The 19,515-nt window shown below is 37.8% G+C and overlaps 1 protein-coding gene across 3 annotated transcripts in view; it reads right to left on the reverse strand.

The window, feature by feature from the left end:
* The window catches only part of SPHKAP (SPHK1 interactor, AKAP domain containing), a 176,252-nt gene extending 164,509 nt beyond the window's left edge, over nt 1-11,743 (reverse strand). For 2 of the 3 annotated variants that reach the window (XM_032857413.1, XM_032857411.1), the window contains exon 1: nt 11,554-11,743. In XM_032857413.1, the coding sequence (XP_032713304.1) occupies nt 11,554-11,581 (28 nt within the window). In that variant the 5' untranslated portion in view covers nt 11,582-11,743. The remainder of the gene's footprint in view (nt 1-11,553) is intronic. The other variant, XM_032857412.1, reaches the window with a different exon arrangement.
* Nucleotides 11,744-19,515: the final 7,772 nt, after the last annotated feature.

Genomic DNA, 19,515 nt, shown 5'->3' on the forward strand with positions numbered 1-19,515 from the left:
ATCTCACAAAACTTTAGCATTCTATTTTATTATATGTTTGTTCCAAAAGAGTTGGCTTTACTTTAACGTTAATAATCTAATAATCTTTGGGCACCTGGGTGGCTCAGTCTCTTAAGAAGCTGGCTTCAGCTCATGTCATGATCCCAGGGTCCTGGGATCGAGCCCTGCATCAGGCTTCCTGCTCAGTGGAGAGCCTGCTTCTTCCTCTCCCTCTGCCTGCCACTCTGCCTACTGTGCTCTCTATCTCTCCATCAAATAAACAAATAAAATCTTTAAAAAAAATCTGATAATCATTTTAAAGAAACTGCTTCTAACTTTTCAGATACAATCAGACTATCATTAAAGAAAGTCTAAAAGTCTAATTAAATATGAATAGACCATTATTTTATATGAATTCCAATTTGCCACAGATCAATTTAATTCCTCCAATACAAAGGAAAATTTTTTTTTGCATTGTTTATAAAGAAAATGATTGATTATTTGAGTCATTTAATAATGGATATTCCATCTTGTTCCACTAGGAATTTGTAACAGCCAACAGAAAAGATATATACAGTAAAATGGTAAAACATAAGTTAAAGCTCAAGGCTAAGGAAAATAGAAATTATAACAAAAGATCATGGGGCATCTGGGTGGCTCAAATGGTTATGTGTCTGCCTTTGGCTCAGGTCATGATCCCAGGATGGAGCCCTGCATGGGGTTCCCTGCTTAGGGGGAAACCTGCTTCTCCCTCTCCCTCTACTGCTCTCCCTGCTTGTGCTTTCTCTCTCCCTGTCAAATAAATAAATAAAATATTTTAAAAAGAGAAATTATAGCAAAAGATCAGTATCATGGTTAAAAACAGCACAGATATTCAGGTAATAAACTCCTACATGGTTGTTATAAGTGAACTTTGAATTTGTTTCTGGGCTTTCTGGCAGCTGAAGTGGGCTTCAGACATGGGCTGTTCTATAGATATTCTATTTCTTGAGGAAAGTAGAGAAGATATTTAGATGTGGGTGATAGACAAATTGTGCTGCACCAGAAAATGCCAAGAGCTTCTGTGTTTTGGAGCTTATTGTTAGAATTATTTTAAATAAATCCCATGCAATGGGAAGGATAAGAATCAGGAGGTCAGGGTTTTATTACTCACTCCATCTCTAACTATTTGTATGATTTGAGTAATTCATTTAACTTTTTGTGATTTCAATTTCTTTATCTGTAAAGGAAGGGCGTTGAACAAGATGACCTTTACAGAAGTTCTTTGTAGTTCTGATCTCCCATGTTTGATAGGTTCCCACCTCTCCAGCACAGAAAGAAAACACTTGATCTTTTGAAAAACATATTTTATAGGTAAATTTATTATTAGGGAACAAATTGTTTTAAGAAGTTGTTTTTAAACAGTTGTTTAAAGAAGTTAGGGGTCATCTGTCAATCTCAATTAAATAAGAGAACTGATCAGCTTGGTTAGACAGAAAGCAGTCTCTTAGGAAATGAGGAGAAACTAGAGTTAACATGTGTTCAGTATCTACCTCCCAGTATGTCTGCCTCCATCTGCAATGCCACCTGCCCCCAGTATGACATGTAAGGAGGACAGGAACTCAGTCTTAACCTATCTCAGAATCTTGAAGGTGTCAGAGTGAGTGTCTGATCAATAACTGTCACTAGTCTTCTTCCTCTTCTGTTGACATGCTACCAGAATCACTGTGCAGAATTAGAAGCATCTAATGCGGAGTTTGAGGTCTAATGTGATTGCCTATCTTGAAAATGGTGTGGAGTCAAAATAACCTTTAAAAATTCCTTAAGAAATTTATAAATTATGGCATGTTGCTTCTGCAAAAAAGTCTTACAACATTATTTGTGTGTGTATATACTATATAGAAATATATAATATGTAATAAAAATAGAAATAAATATAAGCTTATCATGTTTTTAATAATGAGAAAGAACTGGAGAATGAAATATTTAAAAAAAAAGGAAAATGAACGTATGGCATTGAATTTGCATGGGTTAAATGTGCTTATGGTATGCCATTATATCATAAATAGCAGCAGCTCTGGGGGACTGTGAAATGGGCAAGGTGTGAATTGACATCAGGATGAGTATGATTTCCCATTCACATTCTATGTCCTCAGGAGGAGAGACCTGCAGGACACAGTATTCATTGTTATTATCTGGAGCTGGTGCATAGGGCCTGCTTCCTGACTGCTTCAACTAGTTGAGGTGAGTTCCATCTCTCCCTTTCTCCAATCCCATCCTCATATCACTGCATGTTAGTGATGAGGATCTTTGGAATTCCAAAGCAAAGAGAGAATTCTGTTAGATCATGCAAAATGTCCTAGGTTTTACTGCAGTTTCAAACAACTCCAAAATCCCGGAGAATTAAAATCTCAAAGGTCTATGTCCTGCTCATGTTACGTATCTATCATGGATTGGCTGAGAGCTCTGCTTCAAGCTGTGGTCACTCTAAAACTCAGGCTGGTGGAGCATGCACTATGTGAAATCTGTTATTCATCATGGCAGAAAGCAGGAGAAATGAAGCAATCATAAATGCCCTCTTTAACACTTCCATTTGGAAAAGACACATGTCCCTTCTACACACTTACCATTGGCCCAAGTAAGTCATATGGCCATAGCTTGCACCAAAGACATGAGCAACTGGAATCCTACCTCATGTTTAGGAACACAGCTAGAAATATTTGCTGAAAACCATTAATGACCATTGCAACAAACAGATGCACCAAAGAGTGAATTCTGTAAGGTCTCCAATTCTACTCTGAACTGCTTTCATGGTCATTTTTTTAAAAAGATTTTATTTTTTTAAATTTTTCTGAGAGACAGAGTACAAGCAGGGGGAGGGGCAGAGGGAGAGAGAGAATCCCAGACAGACTTCCTGCTAAGCATGGAGCTAACATGGGGCTCTATCTCACACCCTGAGATCATGACCTGAGCCAAAACCAAGAGTCTAATCCTTAACAAACTGAGCCACCCAGGTGCCCCCTGGTCTTATGTTCTTAAATGAACTTCAGGAACTAGGTCATTATGTCAGTTCAGCTACAATGAATGACTCATATATAGCAGTGGAGAAACAAATCATCCTGTCACATTTCCCTTTTATTTAAGAAAAAGGAGGAGAGAGAGAAAGAGAGAAAGGGGGAGAGAGAGAGAAAGGGTACTCTTAGTAGTCTCAAGTGCCATTTCAGAGCCAGCATGATGAAATTTTTAGTTAAATTAATGCCTATGGTGACCCCCAAAGTTTCCATTTTCAAATCCCCAGAACCTGTGCATATGTTGTTATATGGCAAGGTAGAATCAAGTTTCAAGATGGAATTAAGGTTATTAATCAGCTGACCTTGATGTAGGGAGATTATCCTGAATCATATGGAAGGATCCAATGTAATTTTTACAATTTTATAATTTTTACAAGTGCCAAAGTGAGGCAGAACAAGAGGTCAGAAGCCAGAAGGATGTGATGTAAGAACACAAGCCACCATTGCTGCCTTTGAAGATGGAGGAAAAGTGTCATCAAGAAAATGTTACAAGCAGCCTTTGAAAGTTGGAAAAGGCAAGAAAACAAATTCCTCCATAAAGTCTCCAGAAAAAAATACAGACCTAGGAAGACCTTGATTTTATTCCAGTGAGACCCATAGCAGACCTCCAATGTAGAGAATTGTAAGATAATAAATTTATGTTGATCTAAGCCACTAATTTTACAATAATTTGTTAAAGCAAAATAGAAAAACTAATATAATACCTTTATTTTTTTTAAACTAACTTGTATTTCTAAAACCATGGCTACTCTAAGAAGTTCTGTTAACTATTTCAATAAATTGGCCATGCAATATGTATTTTAAATTAAAGGAATAAAAAGAAGCACACTGGTCTGCATATTATTTCTTTAGAGAGAAATTCTCTCAAACCATAGGTCTAATATGTCATCTCTTCTATTTCCTACAGAGTGTGGCTTGATATGCAGGTAGAGTTTTCAGCGCCTGGATTCTTACACCTCTTTGGGAACAGATACAAACTTTTTTTCATTCATGTGTTTGACTCTATTGGCAGTCATGTACTGGGTTTCCACTGCTTTCTTGTTGTTGTGTCCAAATCTCTTGCAACATCCACCTGTCTTCACAGTTGCTTTTGATTTAGGGACCATAGTTTGAGAAAAATTGAATCAAAAAACATTTAACAAAAGAAATGCATGTTGAAATTATATACTATGGTCATGGAGGGCAAGAATCATTTCTTATTCACCATTATATATATATGCCTCAGTAACTTTCTTAGAATAGAAGTTCAAAAATACCTGAAATACATGAAGCCATGTGGCATGAATAAGTGTCTTGAAGGCCTCCAGAGTAGGAAGGTACATGTATTAGGAAACAAAAGGACAATGATGTAGTTTGGCAACCTTCAAACACTGGAATTTGAAAAGCAGTATTCAATTTCTGACTCTGTCTCTCACTAGTTGAATCATCTTGGACAAATCATTTAACTTTTCTAAGCCTAAATTTCTTCATCTTTAAAATGGGAAAAAATAATTGCACTGACTTCCAGTTTCCACTGCAGGAAATTCTATTAACCTATACATGATACCAGACTTTTAATAAAAAGTTATAAGACATGTTAAAAGGCAATGAGGAAATTAAAACAGAACAAAACAAAACAAAACAAAAACCACTTTCAAGGGACAAAGCAACCAACAGAACCAGACTTGACTCTGTCACCAATGTTCAAACTACCTGACAAAGAATTCAAAATGATTATTAGTTTAATGACTCTGATGGAAAAAGTACACTGTATACAAGCTGACATGGGTAATTTCTGTAAAGACATAAAACTATAAGCAAAATCAAATGGACATGTTAGAAATGCAAACCACTGTATGTAATGGAATGAAGAACGCCTCTAATAAATTCTTCAAGAGAATCAAGTTAGCTCAGGAAAGAATCATTGAACTTGAAGTTGGCCAATACAAATTACTTAAACAGAAACATAAGGAGAAAAAAATAGAATAAAAAAACAACTAACTAAACAAAAACGGAAGTGAGTATGTAAGAACTATATTCTGATATATGCACAATTGGAATTCTTGAAGGAAAAGAGAGAATAAGAACAGGGTAGGAAACATATTAAGAGATCATGGATTATTTTTTTTCAGAGTTAATAACAGACACTAAACCACAGATCCTAAGAAGCTCAGAGAATACCATGTGGGATAAATACAACACACACACACACACCTTGGCAAATTACATTTAAATTGTTCTAAATAAAAGATTAAAAAGAAAATTTTGAAGGCAGGCAGGGAAAAAAGTCATGTAACATAGAGAGGAGCAAAAATAAAAATGAAAACAGTTTCTTAGCACAAACCATAAAAACCAAAAGACAGTGGAGTGATAGCTCTAAAACAATGAAAGAAAAAATATCTTGCCAACACAGACAGCTATAGTCCAAACGATATGATTCAAAAAGTAAAGGAAAAATAGCCTTTCTCAGGCAAAAAAAACAGAAAATTCATTGCCAACAGACATTCCTTATAGGAGAGGTTAAAGGAAGTTTTTTTTTTTTTTGGACAGAAGCTTGGCTCTACACAGATAAAGTGTCAGAAATGGAATACATGAGTGTAAAATTAAATTTATTATTTTCTTATTTCCAATTACTCTAAGAAATATCTTACTTGTAAAGCAAACATAGTAGCAATAAATAGAAGTTCAAAATACCTATAGCATACACAAAAACAAAATATATGACAATAGCATGAAGAGAATTTGGATATATACCTATAGGAGATTTACACTGGGTATGAAGTGGTATGTTTTAATGTGAAGGTAAGTAATGAAAGCTAGTAATGATATATATAAATTCTTTTTTTAAAGATTTATTTATTTAATTTACAGAGAGATAGAGTAAACATGGAGGAGAGGGATAGAGGAGAGAGAGTCCAAGCAGACTCCATGCTCAACACAGAGCCCAATGTGGGGCTTGATCCCATGACCCTGAGATCATGACCCAAGTAGAAATCAAGAGTCGGACACTTAACCAATTAATCCACCCAGACACCCCTATAAATTCTAAACCATAAGGTTATCACAAATTTTTTAAAAAAGAAGTATAAACAAATAAATTAATAAAGATAAAAGGAATCATTAAAAAATTCTCAACCCAACAGAAGGCAGAAAAGAGGAAAAAAGAAACAAATAACAGATAACACAAACAGAAAATAACTAGTCAGTTGGTGAATTTTAATCCAGACTTTCTAGAATCATAATAAATGTGAATGGTCCAAACACACCAATTAAAAGAAAGAGATTGTCAGATGGGATTTTTAAAAAGTAAGATACAAAAGCCTATCTATAAGAAACAACTTTCAACATGAAGACTTAGGTTAGGAGAAAAAAGATGGGAGCCACGAGGAAGCCACAGTAGCTATTCCAAGGTCAGCTAAAGTGTGCTTCGTGTCTGAGTTATGTGGGCTAATCACCAGCACTGATTTTAAAAATCTATCATGAAACAGTTGAATTTGGAGGAGTTTATCAATTATGATAAGCAGAAACAGCTAAAAGTTCACCGCTCCTTATACTTCATACATGCTATCTCAAGTCTTCCAGTTTGCCCCAGTGTGGGCAAACTGCTAAGTAGTAAAACCAAGATACTGTATTGTGTTCTTTACAAAAAATAAGATTTTATTGTACTTTCTGTGAACATTATGTTCCTCTCCCTATGGCAGGACAATTAAAAACAAGCCAACCCATTCTCTAAGCTGGGCTTTCAATTGGATGGGTGGAGTGTTGCTTCTGTTCTTTCAAATGCCTTAATTTCATGTGTCTCTTTCAGAAGAATGAGATGTTCATCCGTATCATGTGCAACCGAAGGTCACTGCTACAATAAAGCCTATAGCAGTACAAGTTAGAAGTAAAAGGGACCTAGAAGAGCAGAATATTCGGGGTATATGTTATGACATCTAAGAGATAACAGAGGAATCAAGCAACATGCTGAGACACTCACAGCCATCACTTTCAGACCAGGACTAAACCCCACGTCTCCTGCCATCAAATACATCACTATTTCTTCCTTCTCACTTTACAAGTCTCTGTATCTGTTGACTCTCATGCACAGAATAAAACCCCATTAAAATGACTCGTACCAGACAAAGCCAACCCCTTGTGAATGAGACAAGCTCTAACAGTTCATTTAAAAATTGAGTATTTGATATCAGATACATATTTTACCACAAGAACCACATGGAGAGAGAGACCAGAATGCCTTCAGAGTTTCTGTCTCTTCTCCAGATACCTGTTACCCTGAGGCAATGTGGATCTCAGAGTCCTTGGCACCAGGACTAATTTCCACTTTCTTTCTTTGTAGGAAACAGCACCTTTTGGGCCACATTTCCTTATGAATTCTGAGTTGGAGAATGTGGTCAAGTCAGAGCTGCTTTTTGAAGAGAGCATGACTTTGAGGATAGAGAATGGTTGTGGTTTATACTTAAGATATTATCTGTTATTTGTCTCTTCTCCTCTATTTGTTAAGAGTGATAGATTAATCTTTTCTGAGAGTTTCAGATAAATAGGATACAGAAGTGTAATACTCTTGAATATTTCCTTTCGTATGAATTTCATACACAGAAGTGTAACACTCTTGAATATTTCCTTTCGTATGAATCTGAAAACAGATAGCCTTTCAATAAAAACTTGTTGACAGAAGACCATAGTCTGTCTAGTTTACAATATTGGGTTGTTTGCTCCATTAAAAGAAAGGAAATCCAGTTTTTTATTTTTTCTTTTTCCCCTAAAACTAGCATTCTTAGAGGAAAAACATTGAGATTTTGGTGAAATGTTGCTAGGTTAATCTTAGGTTTGTTAAAATAAATTCACAGGAAATCTATATTAAAATACCTTATTTTCTCAAAAGTTCATCTTTGATAATTTTCTCAAAGTATCATATAAAAACTAAATTACTAAAATAAAATCCAGTAGGCAAAACAAAACAAAAAAGTATAAAAATGCAAGTGATTTAGGAAATGAGACAGCCCCTTTCTTAAACTTCAAATTAAATCTTAGATATTTGACAAAGTTGACAAATTATTTCTGTTTACAAAAATGGTATTTTCAGTATTTGTTGATTTTAAAAGATGATCTTGCTTTTTGGCTGCCCCCATGTGTTCTAAAGATATCAGATTTTATGCACCAAAATCTCTTTTAGAAGGAAGTGTGGATTTTCAGTCAGTACAAGAAAGAAAGCCTCACCTGAAGCCAGAAGAACTCTGTGGATGACCCAGCTCTGCTACTGTTGTGTGACTTTCTAAATCTAATTATTTTCCTCATTTAATTTCCTTTTGCTTCAAATTTTTCAAGTAAGAAGTAGAGATAATTATATCCATCATATTAACTCACCAGGATGTGATGATCAAACAATTTAATAAACTAATACTTCATAAAATATAAACCTTATTTTATACACACCAGTTACCTATATAATTGAGACTTACCCTCTTTCAGGGGTAGCTATTGTATTGTAGCACCATGAACTACAGAAACAAAACATGCTGGGTGAGAGTCTTTAGATTTTTTTATTTTCAAAATAGCTACTTGTGTGACCTTAGCAAATCAAATAAACATTTTGTAAAATAGATAACTAAAAAAATTTCCCCCTTTTTTATGTTATCTTCTTGAACTTGAGTACTAGTTGGGACACACTTGGCTTCTGGATCTATAATGCAACTACCATGGGAACATTTTGTCTTTCCATAGCTCAGCCCCATATCTGGAAACACCCTCCACCTTTGACTGAAAGAACTCTCTACTATAATCCACATAGCTTATTGTGCATTTAAAAATGAAAATATTAACAACTAATTGGAGCTTTCACAGAAGTAATGTAATACAACAGCTTAAAACACAAACAATTCTTTTTTTTTATAAATGCTTCAAGTATCTAAACTGTATGAATCAAAAACAATTTTGAGATCCATCACTGCAGAACACTGCTTGAATAAAATTTCATCTATATCTTTGATTCACTGAAAATGTTAAGAAACTGTAAAAGCCAACACATGAAAAATTCTATAATTAACTCAATGTATTACTAAATCATTTTGTTTTTCCTACCCAAGTGTTAAACAGAATGTCTTCAACTGCTTTATAATTCTTAAGAGAAACTGACTTATAATCACCGACTTAATTATGTTAGATATGAAAATATTCAGATTTAGCACAAATATTGATGGACAACAACTTGATTTTTCCTGATCATTGCCAGTTTCTTGAAAAAAAACCTGTAAAAGTTCCCAGTCATCAATTCCTTAAGTTCAAAGTTCTTTGGACAAGTGGTATGACTGATATAATATTTCCACACACTGGTAATTCTAGTTTATTTTTTTGCATATCAATACATCTGGTTTCCAATAAAATATCATGTTTCTTGTATTCACTGAAATAGAGGATCAAATTATCCTATAAGCTTTAACTGAATATGTTTTATATAAGAAAAGATGTTAATAAAGTAGCTGAATTACTACACTGATTTGTGGAAATGTGATGTGTTCTGGTAAACAAACAATACTATTTAAATTTAAATTCAATTTGTTGCAGCTGCTATTAAACCTATATTAATATTTTAATAGGATACTATAAGACACAGCAATATCATAGCAGTTGGTCAACTCTTTATAAAATCATTTTTACTCAAATGCAATACAAATAATTTTAAGGAATTATTGACATAATGAATTTTAATATTTTAGAATTTTTTTAATATTTTAGAAAATGTCCCAGTTTTTGAATAGGAATATAGTCTGACTCAGGCACCGCCCCGCAGGCATCTGCAAACCTGTGTGTAAGGCAAGCTACGTCTTATCTTAGAGGGATGTCTCGATGGGAAGGCTGGAATCACAGTTTACCATTTCAATTCCAAAGATCTTAGGCAGTAGAATAGGGGGTGTAGAAAGTAAAGCCCCAGTGGGCTTTCTTTCAAAGTGTCCCACACTTTTACCTAAAAATCAGTGACAATATTTTTTTAAGTTTTAAACCAACACACACACACACACACACACACACACACGCGCGCGCGCGCGCGCGCGCGCGCATCAAAACAAAACAAAAAGCTTCCTGCAATTCTTATTGTCCTTATCAGGCATTAGGGCAGAGTGGAAAGACTTCGTGGTAGTTTGACCGTGTCTGGCCCAGGGTTAGAGATTTTGCACGGGAGAGCAGCTTCAGGCCAGGCATAGAAACCACCAGGGGCCTTTTCAGAACCCTTTGCTACCCCCACAGAGAAGGGATGCTTAAAGAGGAAATTGCCTGTGGAGCTGGGAAAGCTCTATTTCGTTACAGAATATAAATACTTCAAGTCTCTAGATGGCAGCCTTCAACGCGCTTGAAAAGCAGTTTCGTCCTCCTCTGCCACCTCCACTCCACTCTCACCCCCATCTTGGCTACTTGGCAATATAGTATCAGCTACATGTGTGCCCTAGCCTGCGGATGTTGGGTTTTGCTGCTCTCCAAGAAAGCGAGCTGAAAAATGTTTATTCCTGTGCCTGATGATCTCGGCGGGAAGCTGCCTAGATGGGAGCTTGAGGAAAGGGGGAAGGAAGGGATGACAGCATGAGCAACAGGAAGCCCCTCGCCCATCAGAGGTGGGGCTGTGAGGGCAGGAGCCAGACCCCCGCACCCAGCGGTCTTGAACATTTCCCGCTCTCTGGGTGGACCCTCTGAACTGCACAAAGAACATAAAAGCCACCTACCAGCTGAGGGAACACAATCGGTGCTACAACCTCAATTTAACCCTAAACGTTTTGTGGGGGGTTGAAATATAAAAATCTCAGTTTCTCAAATTCACAAAGGACTGAGTGTGAAGGAGCGCGGAACGGGGGCAAAGCGGGGAGAAGGAGACGCAAACCGGGGAAACGCGCTGCTCCCACCTGGCTTGAGTCGAAGGTGGCGTCCCTGAATTACCCCGTGTGGACCCCAGGCTGGAACGGAGGCAGGGGACGCGCTCGGCCAGCGCAGAGTTGTCTAGGATATTGGGAGCGGGTGGGACTGGAGCGGCCCAGGTCCTGCTGTCCCAGGTCTCAAATGGGGCTCAGCCTAGATGTCGTCGGGGATTAGGGGCAATTTCACCACCCCACTCCCCCGCCCTTCTCCCCAACCACTTGCCACCCTGGCAACGGCGGACATTCACTCAGATCCATATGGACAGGGATGGGGGTACTTTGCCCGAGTCTTTCTCCCTCCTATTCTCATCCTTACCTTGAAGCGGATCTCCCCTCAAGGCGCGAAACCCGTGCAAGCTGCGTCCACGGAAAGTGCGGTTCCTGGCTCCCGCAGCGGAGAGCAGACCCCGGCCCCGGCTCCAGAAGCTGGCCGGAGCTGTACCCCAACCCCGAGCTGCCCCGGCGCGCAGGCCGCACCCAGCTCCGCGCCCTGTGGGGCAGTGGACGGGGGTCACCCGTCCCTAGGGTGGCCAGACCCTACCAAGCGTAGACCCTAACGCCCCGCAAGCTCGAGAGCCACCCGAGGCGCACGGCGGAGTTTGAGGGCCACAGGGTGGGGCAACGGGGAGAGCAGGTCTTACCTGGGTACGGAGAGAAGGGAGTTGCCATCCATTGTCGATGGGCGCGCAGAGAAGAGGCGGGAAGCGCGGGCGAAGGACGGAAGTCTGGGGCGCTAGGATCTGGTTCCCGGAGCGCACGGACGGGAGCGCGCGGGGACAAAGGCGCGCAAGCTGGGACCGCTGTGGAGACACGCTCCGCCCCGGCCGGGAAGCGCTGCGCGCCGCGACCGCTGGAAGGTCCCCTCCGGGTCGCCCCTCAGATCTGGCTGGAGCGCGGGGCCAAAACTGCAGTCCTTTTCTTGCTCCTGTCCTGCCTCTCTCCACTGAAGCCCCAGGCAAGGTTGCTGCAGGCTCCCTCTGAGCTTTTCCTGCCTCTCCTGGAGCACAGCAGAGGTGACTCCGACAGAATTTCTCTCTCCCCGCCCCGCGATAGCGTCTCCTTCCCTCTACCTCTAGGGTATAACAGGTCTCAGCCCCGAAGTTGTTCACCCACTTTCCCACATTCACGCTCTACTGGCAATGTCCATATTCCCCACTGGTCGCGCACCAGTCCTCTGGCTGCTTCTCTAGATCTGGGGAGTTTTTTGTTACCTTCCGCAATGTAGTGGCTGATAACTCCGGGTAATGCAATGCTCTCCTTGATCCCCCAACTATTTTCCTTTTATGTAGACTCTCTTTCCTGTTTCGGGTTCTCACAATTCATCTAACTCATTTTGGTTAATTGTGACTCACTTATGTCTTGCTTGTTAGAAGCTTGTGTGCACAGATCTCAAAAGCCATGACAGTAACCATCCATCAGAGACCAGCACCCAGGCCCTGGGAGGAAGGTCTGTAACAAAAATTCCTCAGTGCCTGCTTCAGTATTTCCTTGAGCAAAAATGACATTTGTTTTAAGAAGAAAGACATTTCGTCATAGCAAATGACTCTTAAGAGGGTACTACTGACTCTGATCCTTTTTCATTACATGAAACATATATGTTATATATTTATATAAAAGAAAACCATAGAACTTCCACAAATGGAGTTTGTGGAGTATTTGTGGAGTATTTGTATTTTGCCCTATTCCTCCTGGGCAACTAAAAACTGGAGATTACAAAACAAATATGAGAAAACAAGAAGGTACACAGAAGAAGGCAGACAAGCTAGGGACCTTGGGACACAAGGATTGAGATTGCAGTGACTTAGTGGGTTTTCTTTTTGCCACACATATCCCAGCCTTGGGGCTGAAGAAGCTGGCAAACTGGAAATGTCAATGGGTGCAGACAGGAAGAACCTCCTCCTCTTTCTAGCTATAGGACCAGAAAAAAAGACAATCTAACAAGACAGAAAATTTACAGACAGTAATGGCTATGCTATGTCAGAACACCAAAGAAAAATTCCCTTGGTCCCACCTTACCTAAACCATCAAAAGACAAGTGGGAAACCCAGACTCTACTATGTCTAGGCTCTAAAGAAGCACCCCCCCCCCCCCCCCCGCCTAGCTAGTGTCCTTGAAGACTAAGTAGGAGCCAGCCATTTGTAGCCTTGGTGTCAATGAAGCCTATATTTTCCTGCAGCGCAGCAGTAATGAGGCCGCTTCCATTCTGCACTGGGGGAGTGTAAGAGGAGGCAGAGTGGAGAGTCAGAAGTTTCACCTTCCCAGAACAAATGCTGAGGAAAACAACTCTCAACAAAATATCCATTATCCAGTGAAAATATTCTTCAAAACTTAAAATGAATCAGAGCATTCTCAGATGAATGAAAAATAAGATAATCAGTAACCAATAGACTTACCCTGAAAGCAGGGCTGAAGAAGGTTCTCTAAATGCCAAGGACATTATAAGGAAGGGATCTTAGAACATCAGGAAGAAAGAACACAATAAAGAGTAATATGGTAAATACACAAGAATTTTTTTCTCTTCTTGAATTTTCCAAATTATATTTGACAGTTAAAGCAAAAATTATAAACATTATCAGATGTGCCTCTTTAAGGAAAATAAAGATTTATTTATTTTTTTTAGAGAGAGATAATAAGAGGGTGTGCAAGTGGTGGGGAGGGGCAGAGAGAGAGAGAGAGAGAGAGACAGAATCTCCAGTAGACTCCCCACTTGAGCATGGAGCCTGACATGGGGCTTGATTCAACAACTGTGAGGTCCTGACCTGAGCCATAATCAAGAATCAGGTGCTTGACCCACTGAGCCATCCAGGCACCCTTGTCAGATGTGTTTCTAAACATAGAGAAAACATTTCAGACAATTATATTATAAAGGAAAGAAGATAAAGGGACATATGAGATCTTAGATTTCTACATTTTACTCAAACTGGTAAATTGACAACACCAGGAGACTATGATAAGTTATGCATATATCATGCAATAGATAGAGAAATCATTAAGAAATGCTATGTAAATAGATATGCTCAAAACATTATGGATGAATAAAATTAAAATAATAAGAATGTTAAGCAACCACAGTAAGGCACACAAAAGAAAACAGAAGAAAAAAAGAAAACAACAAACAAACAAAAAAAACCTCATAAAATGTCACTTTTAAGTCCTAATATATTGATGATTACATTAAATATAAATGGTCTAAACACAAAAAATAAAAGACAAAAAATGGCAGACTAGATTAAAAACTCACCCAATTATATCCTGTCTATAAGGAATTCAAATATGACTACATAAGAAGGTTGAGAGTAAAAATGTAGAAAAAAAGATATACCATGCAAATATTATTCAAGAGAAAGCATTAGTGATCCTATTAACATTAGATACAGTAGACATTAGAACAAAGAAAATTGCCAGAGAAAGAGAGGGAGATTATATAGGGATAAGAAAGCTTAACCCACAAGAAGGCATAGCAACCCTAAATATGTACATGCCAAACAACAGACCTGTAAAACATGTGAAGCAACAAACTAGTAGAACAGAATGGAGGAAGAGGCAAATCCTCAACTACAGTTGCAGACTTCAACTGCTCCTTCTTAACAACTGATAAGCTAGACAGAAAATCATCAAGGATATAGAAGGGCTTAATGGCATCATTAATCAATAGGATCTAATTGAACTTACAGAACATTGCACCTAAAAGTAGTAGAATACATATTTTTTTTTTAAGAATCTATGGAACTGATGCCAAGATAGACTATAATCTGGAGCACAAAGCAAACATCAACAAATTTAAAAGAGTTGAAATCATATCCAGTTGTGTTCCCCAACTGCAATAGAAGAGAAATCAAGAACAGAAAAATAAAAGAAAGATATTCCAAACCTAAAAACTAAATAACACAACTATAAATAATCCATGGGTCAAAGAAGAAGTCTCAAAAAAAATTTAAATCACAATGAATTCGATGAAGTTGAAAATACAACATTATCACAATATGTGGAACATAATTAGCCGGATGAGGAAATTTATCACACTAAATGTACATACTAGAAAGTGAAAAACTCCCAGATCAATAATCTAAGGTCCCACCTCAAGCACTTAGCAAAAAGAAGAACAGAATAAACCTTGATAAAAAATAAAAAAACAGGTGCGCCTGGGGGGCGCAGTGGGTTAAGCCTCTGCCTTCAGCTCAGGTCATGATCTCATGGTCCTGGGATCGAGCCCTGCATCAGGCTTTCTGCTCAGCCGGGAACCTGCTTAACCCCCCTCTCTCTGCCTCTCTGCCTACTTGTGTTCTCTGTCTGTCAAGTAAATAAATAAAATCTTTAAAAAACAAACAAACAAACAAACAAACAAAACAAGGGTGGAAATAATAAAGACAGAAGCAGAAATCAATGAAATTGTAACAGAAAAAACAAAAGGTGAGTGAAACAGATATGCCTCTAAAAAGGTCAGTGAAATTGGCCAACTTTTATCAAGATGAACAAAAAGCCAAGAAGGTACAAATCACTAAATTAGTCATTAAATAGGGGGTGTCACCACAGATCCTGCAGTCATTAAAACGTAAGTAAGAGAATACTGTGAACAACTCTGTACACATAAATTTGACACCTCAGATGAAAAAGATCAATTCCTTGAAAAATACAAAATATTTCTTGTGTCCTGAATTGTGATCTCAAAAAAAAAAAAAAAAAAAGATTTGTTGAATTCCTAATCCCCAGTACTTCAGAATGTGAATACATTGGGAAACAGAGCCATTGTAGATTTAAGCAAGTTAAGATGAGGTCACTGGGGTGGGCCCTAATCCAATATGACAGATGTCCTTATAAAAATGGGAAATTTGGACACACACACACACATGGAGTGAAGATGATATGAAGAGACACAGGGAGAAAGCCGTGTGATGAGGGAAGCAGAGATTGGAATTAAACTTCCGTAAGCAAAGGACCGTAAGGCACTATCAGAAACTAGAAAACCCAAGAAAGGATCCTTCTCTAACAAGTTTCAAAGGGACTCTTCCAACATCTTAATTTTGGAGGTCTAGCTTCTGGAACTCTATGACAATAAATTTCTGTTCAAAGCCACTCAGTTAGTGGCATTTTGTTATAGAAGCCCTAGGAAACTAAGACACTCTCAAGTGACCAAATGAAACAAATCATTTGAAGAGCCCTATAACTATTAAGAACATTTGCAATAGAAGAAAACCCTTCCTAAAACATTCTCCAGACCCATATGGTTTCACTGGAGAATTGTGGAGAATTCTGTGACTACTTATGGAAAAAATTAACACCAGTTCAATGCAGTCTCTTCCAAAAAATAGAAGAGAAGTGAATATTTATTTATTTATTCATTCATTCATTTATTTATTCATTTATTTGTTTTAACTATGCTCCACACCCAGCATGGAGCCCAACATAGTGTTTGAACTATCAACCCTGAGATCAGCACCTTAGCTGAAATCAAGAGTGGAGCTGAGACCAAGAGTTGTAACCTTAACCAACTGAGGTAACATAACCAGACACTCCTCCAACGTATTTATTGAGGTCCATATTCTTTGATAGCAAAACTAGAGAAATGAAAAGAAAACTATGGGGGCACCTGGGAGGCTCAATGGGTTAAAGCCTCTGCCTTCAGCTCGGGTGATGATCCCAGGGTCCTAGGATCAAGCCCCACATCAGGCTCTCTGCTCAGTGGGGAGCCTGCTTCTTCCTCTCTCTGCCTGCCTCTCTGTCTACTTGTGATCTCCCTGTTGAATAAATAAATAAAATCTTAAAAAAAAAAAAGAAAAAAAACTATGTATAAGCATTATTCATGAATATAGATTCAAAAATCCTTACCAAAATAACACACCCATGACCAACTGGGGTTTGTTTCAGGGATCCAAGGGTAGTTCAGTATTTGAAAACCAATGTAAACCACCATGTTAACCGATTTAAAAAAAAAAAAAAAAGATCAGATCAATGAGTGCAGAAAAAGTATCAAATAAAATTGAACAACCATTTATGATAAGGAAAACTCAGAAAAATAGGAACTTCCTCAATTTGATTAAAAACATCTACCAAAACCCTACAGCTAACATTGTACTTATATATATAGAAAGACTAAATTATTTCTCCTAGGGCTAGAAACAAGGTAAGCTTTTCATAGGCAGACTGAGAGCCCCTCAAATTCATTCATTCCCCAGTCCCCAAAATGCCTGTAACTATGTTAGCTTACATTGGGCAAAGCAACCTGACAGGTGTGATGAGCTCTACTCCACTATACATGCTGGAAGTTCTGGCCAGTGTAATAGGCATAAAAAGGAAATAAAAGCATATACAATGGAAAAGAAGAAATAAAAGTGCTCCTGCCTTCAGAATATGTAATTGACTCCGCAAAGCCAAGAGCTTAAAAATTTCTGGATTGCAAAATACAAGGTCAACATGCAGAAATCAATTTCTGTATACTGGTAATGAGAACATAAACATCAAAATTAAAAATGCAATGCCATTTAAATTTACATAAGAAATGGAACACTTAGCTGTAAATCTAATAAAACATATACAGCTCTTATAGCTGAAAATTCAAAATTCTGAAAAGAGAAATCAAAGAAACTATAAATAAATTAAGACACATACTGTGCTCTTGTTAGAAGTTTCAAAATGGTAAAAATGTCAGTTTTCCCCAAATTTGTATTTAGGTTTAACACTGTTCTTGTAAAAATCTCAGCTAGTTTTTTATTTTTTTTTTTGTTTTTGTCGTGTTTTTTTTTTTTTTGTATATACAGACAAGTATAGACAAGATTATTGTAAAATCTTACAAAGAAAGGCAAAGGAACTGGAATGGCTTAAATTGTTTTTAGTAAAAATAAATCTACTTGAATTCAAGACTTAACATGTTGTTACTCTAATTAAAGCTGTGTTTGTATGGGGGAAAGAATAGATAGATCAATGGAACAGAATAGAGAAACCAGAAATAGACCCACACAAGTATGTGCAACTGATTTTTAACAAATTTGCAAAAGAATTTAATGGAGGAAAGACAGCCTTTTCAACAAATAGTGCTTGAAAAATTGGACATTCCTATGTTAAAAAAGAATGGACCTTAACTAGGTCTTACACCATATACAAAAATTAACCTATAATGAATCTCAGACTGACATGTAAAATATAAAACAATAACACATTTAGTGCAAAACATAGGACTAAATATTTGGGATCTATGGTTGGGCAGAAGTTCTTAGACTTGGCAAATCACAATCTATAAAGAGAAAATTTGAAAAATCACATTGAATTTAAAATCTTTTGCTCTGATAAAACCCTGGTAAGAGAATGCAGACAAGCTCCACATTGGGAGAAAATATTTGCAAGACAGATATCTGACAAAAGATTAGTACCTAGAATATATTTTTAAAACCTCCCAAAAGTCAACTATAAACAAACAAACAAAGGAACAAACAGAGATACCGTGTAGCTCAGTTGGTTAGGCTTCTGCTTTCAGCTCAGGTCCTGATCTCAGGGTCCTAGGATCAAGCACTGCATCAGGCTCTGCACTCAGTGGAGAGTCTGCTTCTCGCTCTCCCTCTGCCCATTCCCCCACTTGCTCTCTCTCTCTCTCTCAAATAAATAAATAAAATCTTAAAAAACCAACCAACAAACAAAATCTTGCTAGAACTTGGACAAAAGACATAAACATTTCGATGCACAGGATTTGCTGATGACAAACACACGAGAAGATGTTAAACTTTATTATCCATTAGAGAAATGTAAATTAAAACCACAATGCCATTTCACTGTATACCTATCAGAATGGCTAAAATAAAATATACTGATAAGACTATGTCCTGGTGAGGATGCAGAGAAAATGAATCATTCATCATTTATCCATTTATCCATTGCTGGTGGGAATGGAAAATGTAAAAATCACTCTGGAAACAGTTTGACAGTTTCTTAAAAAGCTAAATATTCTAGGAACCACATGACCCAGGAATTTCACTCCTGAGTATTTATCTTAGAGGCAGATGAAATTTTATGTTCACACAGCATCCTTTTTTGAATGTTTATAGCAGGATTATTCACAATAACAAAAACTAGAAACAATACAAGTGTCCTTCAGTGGGTGAATGATTAAACTAACAGGTATATCCATAACATGGAATACTATTCATAAATTAAAAAAAGAACAAACTATTAGTATAGGCAACAACCTAGATGACTCTCCAGAGAATTATGCTGTGTAAAAGAAGAAATTTCAATGTTACATTTTCATATGATTGTGTTTATATAATATACTTGAAATGACAAAATTATAGAAAAACAAAGCAGTTGCCATAGAGGGGCTGGGAGCAGGAAGGAAGTGGGTGTACATATAAAATGACAACGTGAGAGATCCTTGTGGTTATGGAAATATTGTGGATCTTGCCTGTACATATGTCAGTATATTAGTTGTCATATTGCATGCTAGATTTTGCAACATGTTATCATTTGGGTAAATTGGTGTTGGAGGAAGTCATGGAGAGCTTCTGTCTGTTGGGTGACCTGCCCACTGGACCCAGGCAATCGGAAGCTCCCATCCCCTCCATATCCTTGAGATGTACATGGCACTTTGTCTTCCTTGTGCTAGAAGGTGCCCTGGA

This window comes from Lontra canadensis, unplaced genomic scaffold (genome assembly GCF_010015895.1).
Source record: "Lontra canadensis isolate GAN:19392208 unplaced genomic scaffold, GSC_riverotter_1.0 scaffold13, whole genome shotgun sequence".
Taxonomy (NCBI): Eukaryota; Metazoa; Chordata; class Mammalia; order Carnivora; family Mustelidae; genus Lontra; species Lontra canadensis.